Genomic DNA, 14,012 nt, shown 5'->3' on the forward strand with positions numbered 1-14,012 from the left:
AGTTTAAGAGGCTTGTACTGGTCCACCTCTTTCTCTCTTTCCTTTTCCGCAGGGTCTTTCTGCCCCCCTGTGTTCTCTCCCTTCGGGACTCTCCAGAGGCTGAATCCTCTGCCGCCTCCTCCCCCCTCCTTCGGGCTTTGGGACCAGGCTCCTCCCCAGGACTCTCTTCATTTCCGCGCGCCTCCCATTTTGAACTTGGCGCGCGTACGTTGCTCCTGACCTTCCTTTCGACAGTTACACTGCCCTCGATACTACTTTCCTCCCCTTCCGGCAGGACGTTTTGCCCTGATCTCCTTCCCCTCTCTGCTTCCTGTTCTGCTCCTTCTGACACACTGGTCACTCCTCCCCCCTCACTCCGTTCCAGCGGAGCAGCCGGTCTCGCTCTCCAACTCCCACTGGGGGTTCCCCCTTCGTTTCCCTGCTCCTGACTGCTTCCCCCTCTAGCTCCCCTTGGCTTGACCAGAGGGGCTCCCTTTTGGGAGTCCTCCGATTCACTGGACGGACTCATGGACAATCTTGGGTCATTGTCATCCTCTTCCTCGTCAGTCTGGAATCCTTCCCCCTCACTCTGCGTCTCTCTCCCTGAACCCCTGACAACTGGCTACTTCTCGAAGACACTGACGTACTGGACCTGGAAGGTTTTAACAATGCTTTCGGTTGGCATGCATACTTATGGTATGACAAGGTTAAGATCAATAAGGCCTTTAAGAACCATATTGTCAGGAAAGCAGTATTTAATGTCTGGACAAAATACAAAGACTTATTGGAAAACAAAACTCCAAGGTGGCTTTCACCTCTGGAAGCTAAGGCCCGAAAAAGACCCAATATGGAGGCCAAATGGCCAAAATATTGGGAAATATTAGAAAAAGATGGAGACAATTGGAAATTGCAGAGTTTGGAGAAAATGAAGGACAAAGTGCGAGACTGGTTACATTATGCTCAGATTAAAGAAGTTTTTAAAAATGACAAAAAGTTAGGGTTCCAGGTGGAGAAATCGAAGTTAGAAACAGAATTGTTAGAACCAAAGACTAAGGTACTATCTAGAATGTATAACTTGCTGTTAAAATGGAACACACAAGACGAAATGGTTAAATCGGCTATGATAAAGTGGGCACAGGACATTGGGTATAACATTATGTTCGAGGACTGGGAAAGGTTATGGACCACTGGGCTGAACTTCACTGCATGTAATGCTCTGAAGGAAAATGTAATGAAAATGATATATAGATGGTACATGACCCCAGTTAAACTTGCCAAAATATACCATTCGTCTGATAATAAATGTTGGAAATGTAAAGAAAATGAAGGAACATTCTTTCACCTCTGGTGGACATGCCCTAAGGTGAAGGCTTTCTGGGAAATGAGATATAATGAGCTGAAAAAGGTATTTAAGTATACCTTCCCTAAGAAACCAGAAGCCTTCCTTCTGGGCATTGTCGGCCAGAAGGTGTTAAAGAAGGACCGAACATTTTTCATGTATGCAACAACGGCAGCAAGGATACTCATCGCAAAAAACTGGAAAACTCAAGATCTACCCACACTGGAAGAGTGGCAGATGCAGCTGATGGACTACATGCAATTAGCCGAGATGACTGGCAGAATCCGAGACCTGGGAGAAGAGAGGATTGAGGAAGACTGGAAGAAATTTAAGATGTATTTACAAAAACATAATTTGGTTGAATGTTAAGAAGGATGCTAGATTATAAAAAATTGGCCACCACTAAATTAGATTTTGAATTTGATGATAAGTGAGATTAAAGAAAACATAAATTTTATGGAGAATTGTTAGATTATACTTGATTGAGTGGATATAAGATCGTAAACAAGTTGATAATTTGCTTGGAAAAATCTTTTAACGATGTAAATGGGAGCGGGAGACGTGAGGGAGCCCAAAGAAGTGATGAAACTACGCTGTGATAGAAGTAAGATTGTTTATTATTGGTGCATTTGTATTTAAAAACTCTAATAAATATTTATATATAAAAAAAAGGATTTCTTATTTCACTTCCTACTATGAAAGTCGGTATCTGCCTCTTTACAAGGTCAGAGGTGGGTGGGTGGGTGTTTCTTTTTCAAAGCAAAAGAGCTTGCTCCTCATGTTTCAGAACTAACTTTGCCATGCACCACCACTAATCTACTAGGGAAGTAATGTTATGCTGACATTTCTCATTAAAATCTAACCTGGTATCTGTAGTAGTGGTGGTGGTGGTGGTGGTATGCCAAACTAGCATAAATGAGCAAGCTTATTCAAAGTTCGTATAAATTAACTGGTATGGAACTGTTTAAAATATTTGACTGAATAAATAAATTACTTTTGTCGTGATCATTGTGAATACTGGAGACAGTAGCAGCAACAATGGCCTGCTTCAGGTTCAATGATTAAGGGGTTTTCTCAGGACAGTGGAGGGTGTGTATGCTGTGTCCTGTTGGTGCAATGCTGGTGGCACTCACCCTTCTTCTGATAGGAAATGCTCCATGGGTGGAGACAAAATGGGGGAGGGGTTGAAGAGGGTCAGTTGAGGAGGAGTGAGAAATGTCCCTATTTTCATCTGAAGTATGTTGGAGGGTATGGTCTTTAGTGTGTCCATTTTGGACATCACAACTAACAATGGTCAGAGTGAATTTATTGATTGGTGTTTTTCTTTTAAAAAAATTATTATTCTTTGATAGATTTGCAAAAAGAAAAACACACACCAATAAATAAATGTTAGAAAGTGGCAAGATTAAATGCAGACACACAAAGCATTTTTCGAAAAATCAAAGAAAGCAGCCACTACAAGCTGCCTAAGGGAGGAGGCTGACAGCAGCAGAGAGGCAACGGGATGCTCCCTTGCCACCGCTTGGGACAAGTGCCAGCTCCCCCTCCTTGAGCTTGGCAGCGGCAGCACTGGCAGGGGAAATAGCGACATTTTGGGATCAAATCCGAAGCCAAGATGGCTTTCATAATTCCAGGACTGTCCCTGGAAAACAGGGAGACTTGGAGGATATGAAAGACAAACTAACCAGAATTGCCTCAAAATAATGGTTCGCAAACCCATTTCTTCTTGACTTTCAATGTTTCAAAACATGGTTTGGAGGCAAATCCAGCTACCATTGTTTGTCTGATCTGAATGTTCTGGAAAACTACAGTTGGATTACAAGACAGGTGGAAGTGCATGAGCCCACATGGTGTTCCTGATTGCCAAGAAGTGTTTCGTGCCTCACATTTAGGTAGCCCTTGAGCAGGTTCAGACAAACCTTGGCTTCCCAATCATAGTTTCTTTGGGGGGGGGGAGTATGTTTGGATGGCACACGAAGCCAAAGGCTATCACGCGTTGTTCCCTGAACGAAATGGGAGTGCTTGAGCTGTGATCCAGAACACAGCTTTTGCACATTATGGTTTAAACAAGCCTCCCCTCCCGCACCCTTCAGATATTTTGAACTACAACTCCCATTAACCATGACCATTGACCATGCTGGTTGGGACCGATGGGAGCTGTAGTTCAACAACTTCTGGAGAGCACCAAGTTGGGGAAGTTTTAAACAAATCATACAACTTGACTTAGTGTCATATGTGCCAGTTACATGCAAACCAGAAAACAATGGTTTGAGCAAACCATAACCTGCCTGCAAATTAGAATTGGAAACTACCAGTTTGAATGTTGTTTTTCAGTCCAGTGTTGTACAAGCAAACCATGGTATGCCACAAAACCAGAAGTGAAAGAGGAAAACTCTTCACGTAAGTGGGGAATGAATGGGACTGAATCAGCACAAGGTTCATTGCATCCTAGCTGAAGAATGTTTGTGCTTGATTAATATTCCAGTAATGTAGTACAAACTTTCAAGATCTATTTTATATCATGCAGCTTTATTTTCATAATAAATAAATGGGTCATACTCAGAGTAGACTCACTGAAATCAATGGACTTACACTAGTCATGTCTTTTGATTTAAGTGGGTCTACTCTGAATTTGACTTGGTTGGTTTCAAACTGACTAAGGTGAAAAGGAAAGAATGATATGTCAGTATCAGTAAACACATTTTGCTAGCTCTGCATATTAATTAAAAATCAAACCCACACAGCAGTTTTTGAACAAAGCTATATGTCATTATGCCACGGGAGATTTGGTTGTTTATGTCATAGAAAGGGGCCAGGAAAAACAAACAGAAAACAATGAAGTATTATTTAGACTCAGAGGAATAAAAGCAGTTTAAAAGGACAAGGTCTCTGGAGGACAAGGAAGATGCTCAATTTTGCCAACAGAAAAAGGTTGCCACATTAAGTTAATTATCTCTTGCAGAATCAAGTCATAACACGCTAGTTAACAAAGTCAGTTTTAACTGAACACATCTATTTAATAAACCTTAATTAGGGTTTTATACATTAAGAGAATAAATTTTCACTACCTTCACAAATTATAGAGACATGTGAGAATAGATGAGTGCATTCTTTTACATTTAATGACAGTTGTCAAAACCAATTTTAAAATAAGTTACTTTAGTATTTTGGTGTACATAGGCTCACATGCAAGTAAAAACATGATACATTAGTTGTGCCAGAAGTAACATGCTCCTTACAAGTGTTAATTTAAAACAGTTTCTTTGCTTGCTAGGATCTATCCCCATTTTTAAAAGAGAAAAATACTATAGCTTAGAGAAAGTGTCAGAATATGGAAAAAAATGTAGTTATGCATGAATGAATGTGGTGGGGTTTTCTGTTTTATTTTATATCAACAATGACTTCTATTCATCTAAACCAAAGTGCTCATGCCATACTAATTTTAAAGCATCAGACAACAGAGTTTGTTAAACAACCTGCACAATTTGTAAAAGGAAAAAGAGGACTCAAATTAGCAACATAAAGAACAGAAGGTTGAGTCTAAGAGCACAGCTGAATGCGGATATACTGTGCAACATATTGCTGCACAGAAACCTTACAACTTCTTATCTACCTTTAACACAGCCAAAGGGGAGCTCTGACAAATTGGCTGTCCTGAATGTTTCTGTGGCTGTCACTGATATTCAATGAAAGAATAAGCGAAATAGGTAAGTAACAGCAATTCTTGGGTCATTGTTCATTATTTCTCCTACAAAAGAGCAACCTATCAGACGAAAACAGCTAGTGAACATGACAATCAGCTTCATGGTTTCATTCAAGGCAGGCACAGGTTGGCGTCCAACATCTACTTGGGATTAATTATATTTTTAGCACCCAACTGTTAAGCTGATTCCACCCTTCAAAAAAAGGCAGTTTCATTAAAAGGTTTTGCAATATTAGATGCTTGCATGTGCACTATTTAAGAATTCACTTAATTTTTATTTATTCTACCTTGTCCTTCCTCTCACAATATCCCAGGGTGGCTTAGAACAATGATCAAAAGCTAACACTAAAAGCAAATTAATTCACACCCCACAATTGGTATGGATGCCTTCCATTTAGACTTTGTAGGAAGGCTGAGTTTCAGAAAGTGGAAGATTCATAGAATCATAGAATCATAGAGTTGGAAGAGACCACAAGGGCCATTGAGTCCAACCCCCTGCCAAGCAGGAAACACCATCAGAGCACTCCTGACATATGGTTGTCAAGCCTCTGCTTAAAGACCTCCAAAGAAGGAGACTCCACCACACTCCTTTCAGAGCTCTTTAATAATAGTCTCAAACAAAGTTTATGACCTTTTGGAATAATTTATCTTATATATTAGCATATGCTATAACAGTTGCTGTCTTCTTTTCTCTACATCAGAGGAAAAAGATATTTTTAGTATTTTGCTATCTTATTCATTCACTGCCAAGAGAGAACATACGTATGGTGATTTACATAAAGAATTCTATTTGGCAAATAAACACTTTGAAAATTATTATGTTGTCAGATGCATCTATACTCAGATAATACATTTGTCTTTCTCAGCTAATATCTGCACCTTTTACACACTTTCCATTAATTAATTTCACTGGAGTTTCTGCGGCAAATTTCCTGATAGATTGCACTCAAAAGTTTCTTTTCTGCAGTTCCTTGCTAAATCATAAAATCAAGGAACTGTACAGCTGGAAGGAATACAAACCTTCATAGAGGTTTTTTTATTTTGCGATAATGATCTAATTTCTGACTTAATTATAGCATTTTTCCCCTCTGTATATAGCTTCACCCTCAGTCTCCGCTTTTCCAGACTAAATATACCCAAATCTCTCAACCATTCCTCATAAAGGCTTGGTTTCCAGACCCTTGATCATCTTGGCTGCCCTCCCTTCCAGCTTGTCCTTAAATTGTAGCGCCCAGAACTGGACACAGTATTCCAGGTAGGGTGTGACCAAGGCAGAATAGAGTAGGATTTTTACTTCTGTTGATGCATCCTAGAATAATATTAGGTGTTTTTTTTTTACTGCTGCAGCACACTGTTGACTCATGTTTGATCCTTTTCAGATACACTATTAGCAAGTCAGGTGTCCCCCATATTATATTTGTACAGTTGGTTATTCCTGTCTGATGTTTGTTTCAATGGCAATTCTTTTTGTTAGCCTTGGCTCAGTTCTTCAATCTGTTAATTCTGTCTTCTGCGGCATTAGCTACTCCTCCCAATTTCATCATCTGCAAATTTGATGAGCATCGCCTCAATTTCTTTGTCCAAGTCATTTACAAAGATGTTGAACAAAGGGCCTAGGATTGAACCCTGCAGCAAAACCCTAATTGCCACTTTTTTCCAGGATGACGAGAAACCAGAAAGCAAGTACTCTCTGGGTTTGGTCAATCAACCAGCTACAAATTCACCTAACAGCTACCTTGTCCATCCAAAATTTTACCAGCTTCATCGCAAGAATATCAAAAAGTTTCACTGAAATAAAGATACAGATAAAGATGATATCCTTCCTCCAAAAAGCAACCTTGAGCCTTTCACATTTTCAGCTAGTGAGAGATCTGAGAGATGAAAAGAGGTATCTCTAGGAGTTCTAGCTGAGTTCACTGGCAGTCATTGTCTCATTATCAATTTTTAACATTTTCTGCCATCCCTATTTTATCAATCTGTGGTATACTGCAAGCCTTCTGGATAGGACTGTCACACTTCCATGCCCTTTCAAGTGACTAGAACACGGTGTGAAGTGAGAAGCAGTATGTGAAAGACTGGATAAAATTTACTATATGAAGTATATCTTATGTTTCTGGAATAAATGGTTTAAAAAAGAGACCTATATCAAGTAATTGGTCACTAGCTAATCAGCTGTTGGACTGAAATACTAGATATTGATTGTGACTGTAGAACTGTAGGAAAAGTTGCAGAACTTCAGCAATTAATTGTGGACCAAGCAAAGTTATTAGATGTGTTTCTGTAGCAGCATTGAAGTGATATGATCTCTCTCTATTTATGGCAAAGCTCCAAGGGGCCACATGCCAGTGGCGGGAAAGGCCAGAGTCAGAAGTGGATGCACAATACAAATAAAGTTACAGATAGGTAGCCGTGTTGGTCTGCCATAGTCAAAACAAAATAAAAAAATTCCTTCCAGTAGCACCTTAGTTGGTCTTTAAGGTGCTACTGGAAGGAATACAAATAAAGGTTACCTTTGTGCAGCAGACGAGTTTTGACACACACTCTAACACTCCTTGCTATCATCCATCTAGGCAAGCAAGATGCATTGTCAGTGTTCAAAGGCATATTCCATACAAAAACACTTAGGGGAATGTGGAAGATGGCAGTTGAGTGTTGTGGCCTGTAGAAAGAGGATGTGGCCTGGGGAGAATCCCAAATGTGGCCTGGGGAGAATCCCAAATGTGGCCTGGGGAGAATCCCAAAGGTCAGACAGAGAAGCCTGGGTTTGGCCCTTGGGCTTGATGTTCCACAGCCATTATTTAGATCTATGTGAATGAACCTCAATGAGCCTTGACAAACTTCAGGATTACTAGCTCCTCCTTTCCCCTCTCCTCCTCCTGTGCAGCCAGGAGAATGACTTTCACAGAGTTTAGTTTCATTTTTAAAGGATCTTGGGGTAATATTATTTTAAACCAGGCATCCTGGATTTAAACTAACTCCATACTTTCACAGTAAGGCTGCTTGATGGTTTATGAAGCTGTAAACTACCTAGACTGTTTTAAACCAGGACCCTCAGGTTTGAATGCAATGCTAAGCAGGGATTCTTAAAAGTGAAACTAAACTTGGCAGAATTTCTTTTCCTGGCTGTGTGAGAGAAGGAGGGAAGAAGGAGGAGCATGCAGGTTTGTGGGTTTGCTGTGGCTCCTTGAGAGATGTCTGCAAAAACCTAAGACCCTGACCATAATCTTTGACTTCAGAAAACTTTCTGATTCTCTAAAGTTACTATTTCTAAAAAACTTTTTAGTATCAATACAGAAGGTAAGTTTGCAGTTGGGAATAATGTTGACAAATGATGTATTTTAGTTGTACATGTTTGCGTTTACCTTGCAACACAAAAATTCAAATGTTTACAACGCATCCTATTTTGTAAAAAGTAGTAAGACTGATCAATCTACTTACTCCTCTTGTAAAATAAACTCAACGTTTTCTGGGGAAAACTGGCCAGTCACAGGATGCCTAAATGTTGTGGTCTGCTGGTTGTGGCTGAAAGGAAAATCAGAATGTAATTTAATACCAAAGCAAGGACAACTCTGAGAAAACTACAACTTTTCAAAAATATTTGCTCTGCCTAGTTGCTGATGTTACAAAGAGATCAGCACTGTTCCGCAGTGCAGCAGGAACATTGAATCCTTTTATCTCTTTTGTCACAGGCTTATTGAATCTATGAGAGATCTACTATCCCATTTAAGTCCAAAATAAGGACATCATTTGTTACACACACTTCTGATATTTAATAGAAACAAAAAAGTGTGTTTCTATCATCACCACCAAATGCTTGCTCCCATATTGAACACCGGTTACATTTTTTTTGTACAGGCAGAAGAATCAGAGTCTTGTCTCAAAAAAATAAACAAACATTCCAAGAGATAAATTCTATACCACACACTAAATGTTATGCTGTACAATCAGTACATAGAAAGTAAACAGCTCTAGCAATAAGAAATGTTGCTGTCAACATTTATTTCCCCAATATAGTTTTGACTTTTACTGAACAAAATTTAAAACTAGCTAAAGCTATTGTACAAATGATGTCCACTGATGAGACTGGTGTGTTATTAACCTATAATGTAATCTCAGGGAAAGTTTGTCAGTGTTCATTAGTACTGTATAAGACTCTCCTATGCTTTCATAGCCATTCACAATTGGATTCTTCCTACAAAGGTATAACCCTAAAATGATACTTGTGAAGAAGGAATCTCCTAGTCCCTGAGCTGGTATTTTGGCATTTCTTGAACTCTCTGTGGCAGAAAAACTGAAGGGACTTTCGAAAACAATTGGCTTGGCCACTTACTCTTCAAAGAAAAAAATGGTGAACATCACATCAGATATCTTTAAGCTCTGGTGCATTCCTAAAGTAGGTCTTTGGATTCTGACCATACTGCCAATTTAATAATAATAATAATAATAATAATAATAATAATAATAATAATAAATAATTTATTATTTATACCTCGCCCATCTGGCTGAGTTTCCCCAGCCACTCTGGGCGACTTCCAATACAGCATTAAATATTAAAAACTTCCCTAAACAGGGCTGCCTTCAGAGGTCTTTTAAAAAGAAGATAGCTGCTTATTTCCTTCACATCTGAAGGGAGGGCCTTCCACAGGGCGGGCGCCACTACCGAGGAGGCCCTCTGTCTGGTTCCCTGTAACCTCACTTCTCACAATGAGGGAACTGCCAGAAGGCCCTCGGTGCTGGATCTCAGTGTCCAGGCTGAATGATGGGGGCGGAGACACTCCTTCAGGGATATAGGACCGAGGCCATTTAGGGCTTTAAAGGTCAGCACCAACACTTTGAATTGTGCTCAGAAACGTACTGGGAGCCAATGCAGATCTCTCTGTGGTCCCGGCGGCCACTCCCAGGCACCAGTCTAGCTGCTGCATTCTGGATTAATTGCAGTTTCTGGGTCACCTTCAAAGATAGCCCCACGTAGAGCGCATTGCAGTAGTCCAAGCGGGAGATAACTAGAGCATGCACCACTCTGGCAAGACAGTCCGCAGGCAGGTAGGGTCTCAGCCTGCATACCAGATGGAGCTGGTAGACAGCCGCCCTGGACATGAAGCATGTTTTTTAGACAGCATATGCATGAGCTGTGTGACCTGTATGCAGCCCATGTGCACAAATGGGAACAAACCAGAAGGCCACAGTTAATCATAGCTGTGCAGTATATAATACAGTGGTACCTTGGGATGCGAACGGGATCCGTTCCAGAGCCCCCTTCACATTCCGAACGGAACGCAAGATGTGACGGTGCGGCTGCGCGTGCGTGGGTCACGTTTCGCCGCTTCCGCACATGATGTCATTTTGAGCGTCTGCACATGCGCGAGCAGCGAAACCCAGAAGTAACACGCTCCATTACTTCCAGGTTGCCTGGAGCGCAACTCGAACACGCTCAACCTGAAGCACATTCAACTCGAGGTATGACTGTAACCGAGAACTAAGGTCAGTAGTTACTAAACAAGTCAGGTTTAGTAAGCCACCTTTAAATCACAGCTTTATATCCTTGCTGGTTTTGAACAAATTAGCAAGTTCCCTGAGAACATAACAAGAAGTTCTTCTTGTTCTTCCTGGCTTGTTTCTCCATTCATGCAACAACAAAGAATGTGAGAGTGCACGGCTCATAGAGATCATCTGAATGTATCCAGAGGGTGACAAAATGCATCCAGAAAAGCTATAAGCAAATAGAAGAAGAAATTAAATATTCAAAGTACGCTATGTAGCTAGCAAAACCTGTTCCATATCTACTGGAAACAACAACAGTAAAATCCCTCCAAATACCAGCAATGGAGATAGTTCCATCTCCTTAAGAGCTATATTTAAACAGTCTCTAACAATAGCTCTTAAATAAAGCACCAAAAATGGCAATCAGTTCTGCCTAAATTCCTTCACTGGTCCTCAAAATATTTCAATTAGCATCCTATACTTTGAACAGCTATTTAATCTGGTTGATGTACATTACATTCCAGTAAGATACACCTGGCTTTGGAGGTCAGCTGTTGCTCTTTTCACCAGCAAGCGCTATTCAAATTCTGTCCTTTCCCGTTGGTTAATTATTCCTGCATGGCTCAAGGTTAACTGCTAAATACCTTTTTAACAGGACTCAATAGATTGCTGAGTACAGGGAAGAGAAGACTTGCAACTGGCTGCATATTTCCATGTCTGGGCAGGTTAAATCAGACATAACACAAAACACCTTTTCTCTCACACATTCCTACACTTCTCTTTTGTCTGTTAATTAGCTTTCCAGATATATATCAAAAAAGTTCCCATTTGATTTTCTAAAATGCACATAAAAATATGTAATTAGAGTCATAATTTTGAGATCTTCCATCCCAGGAGTAGGTACTATATTGAAGTTATTAAATCACCAGGAGCACACACAAAATATGTGTTGCAAATCTATGCAAACAGTAATTTATAACGTGTTTATCTATCACAACCAAGCTTCAATTATTCTAAACTATAAACTCAAAATTTACAAGGGCTGGGATCCAATATGCTACTTTAGGCAATTCCATTAGACTGCCTAAATAAGGTACTTGAGATACTTAATCCCTTCTTCTATTTGCTTATAGATCTCCTGAATGCCTGGGAAAAGTGGAAGGTGAAAGGAGTTCTCTTATTCATGAAAGAACTACTCTGGATCCAAGTCATTGTCTTCAGTAATATACACAGCCTGATAATATATTAAATATATGGATAAATTATAGGTATCTTTGACAAAGTACTGGCTACTGTAATATAGTAATAATGTATTGATGAGCAATACTGGATTGATCAGCTGTTTAATTGATCCAGTTGAATGTCTAATCTGATAAACTTGCATATCTGGCTTAATTTTTAGACCTTAAATGATAAATCCCCAGCATCTCCAGGTAGGGCTGAAGAGTACCCTATCTGAAATCCAGGAGAGCTGCTGCCAGTCAGTATACACAATAGTGAGTTAGATGAACCAATGGATTCTCACCTCAAATTCCCATTAAAGCCACGAGAAAACCAGGAAGATGTATGAAACCAACCCACCTTTTGCACAGGGAGGCCCCACCAAAAACTCCTCCATTCCCTGGCTCTCACCCAGGGTAACAGAACTGAGAGTGCCCTGCATGGCATGACCCAAAGAGATGATACCCTTAGAGGTCTCATCCTGCAAAGCTTGCCCTGCTGCTAGGCACTCTGACACCCACAGTGGCATTTCCTATTGTCCCCGAACTAAATGCCAGCCAGAGCCCTCCTAAGGAAGCACCCAGAACTTGCTCAGTTCATTAAATCAAGAGTTAGTGTCACTTCCCCTCATACCCACTCTTGAGCTGTCAGAAAAGTTCCCACTGCACTTAAAGTGCCATTAGTTCTCAGCAGGGCAGATGTTTCAAGACCAAGGGGGGGGGGGGAATACAAGGGAACAGTCTGCCACCCCAGCTCAGATGCTACAGCCTCTGCTACTCAGCATCAAAGTTGCTGCTGCCACCGTAGGCACCAAAAGAGTTGCAAGCAGTGCCTTTCCCCACCCCCACCCAAACAGTAGCCAGAGCTTTCCCAAGGACTAGCTCAAGTGTTGCTGGCCAGGAAATTAAGGGTTAGTGTCATGTCCCATTTCTCCTCTGACTAGCATTTTTTCATGGCTATACGAGAGATGATGCCACTGCAGTAGAAAAAGATGAGGAGAATAACATGCTGCAATGAATAGTCTTCATGCTAGCTATAGCACCATGTTTGATGGAATTGAGCAGAATAAAAAATGGGAGAAATTTAAAACTCTTCTCTATACAGTATTGTATTATTTAGCGTTTATTTACAGAGAACTCTGCAAATTATGTAATATTTCAGCATTCTCTTGATTTAAATCATCATCTCACATTACGTGAAGGTTAATTTATCAGACACTGAAAGACGTACTTTGTTTCATATCTACTATAAAAATGGGGGGGAAATGCTATAAACAAAGAACACTGATTGCTTTGGTATATGACTCCAGCACTGCTTTGTTTGTAAGAAATATTTTCCACAACACGATAATTCAGCACTTTGATTAACCACCAACAACGTAAAGTCTAGAAATCCAGACTTAAATCAGCAAAACTTTAGGGGAAAAACATCTTCAAGCTAGATCACACCAATAAGTTTTTCTTTCCCAACTGAGAAAAATGATTTCATTGGCTTAAAATTTAAGATAACTTAATGGAGTTCACAGAAGTGAAGTTCCCCTTCTCTCTTCCCTACAGCAGCCCCCCCATGCCCCCCCCACATTCTTACAGAAGGCCTTCCCATTGTCCAAGGAGAATTTTTGAGGAATGCAAGTGACTGTTGGGGAGGGGAAGGGGGAAACATTATTGCCATGACTTTCCCTAGGTTAACTTACGCTAGGATCCAAGTCAGTAAATTTTGAGTGCACTATACAGCACGTTAACAACAACAACAACAACAACAACAATTTATTTATACCCTGTCCATTTGGCTGGGTTTCCCCAGCCACTCTGGACAGCTCCCAACAGAATATGAAGAAGAAGAAGAAGAAGAAGAAGAAGAAGAAGAAGAAGAAGAAGAAGAAGAAGACAAAACAGCAAACATTAAAAACTTCCCTCAACATGTTATCTCAAAGAGTTGTCAGTTTATTTTACTTATTTTTTTTCATAAAATTTATGCACTGCTTGTTTAAAAAACCCTCAAAGTGGTTTACAAAAGATAAAATAGTAAAATCAAGAAAAATTCCCAACCTTACTTTAAAACATACAAAAGTTAAAGTACTAAAACAGACTGAAATGACCTCAACTTTCTAAGCATCTGGGAAGGCTTTTCTAAACAGGAATGCACCAAAAAGAGCACAGTGAAGGCGCCTGCTTGATCTCAATAGGCAGAGAGTCCAGTTTAGTTCCCAGTCACATCAAAGACATGAGGTGAGGGTTGTCAAAATAGTCACCTTCCTTTTTCTTCTTAATCAGCCAGCATTTAATAGTG

General features: G+C 40.3%; 1 protein-coding gene across 12 annotated transcripts in view; it reads right to left on the reverse strand.

Annotated features, from left to right (window-relative positions):
* Positions 1-14,012, reverse strand: part of PLEKHA7 (pleckstrin homology domain containing A7) — a 172,464-nt gene that overhangs the window by 83,378 nt on the left and 75,074 nt on the right. For 10 of the 12 annotated variants that reach the window (XR_014151124.1, XM_081840185.1, XM_081840184.1 and 7 more), the window contains one exon: positions 8,460-8,543. The exons of the other annotated variants lie outside the window; for them this stretch is intronic. Coding sequence is in view for 9 of the 10 variants with exons in the window: in XM_081840185.1 (XP_081696311.1) it covers positions 8,460-8,543 (84 nt within the window). In the remaining variant the exon portion in view is untranslated. The remainder of the gene's footprint in view (positions 1-8,459; positions 8,544-14,012) is intronic. 12 annotated transcript variants of the gene reach the window in all.

The sequence above is a fragment of the Podarcis erhardii genome (genome assembly GCF_964252035.2).
Source record: "Podarcis erhardii genome assembly, chromosome: 1".
In the NCBI taxonomy this organism is placed as follows: domain Eukaryota; kingdom Metazoa; phylum Chordata; class Lepidosauria; order Squamata; family Lacertidae; genus Podarcis; species Podarcis erhardii.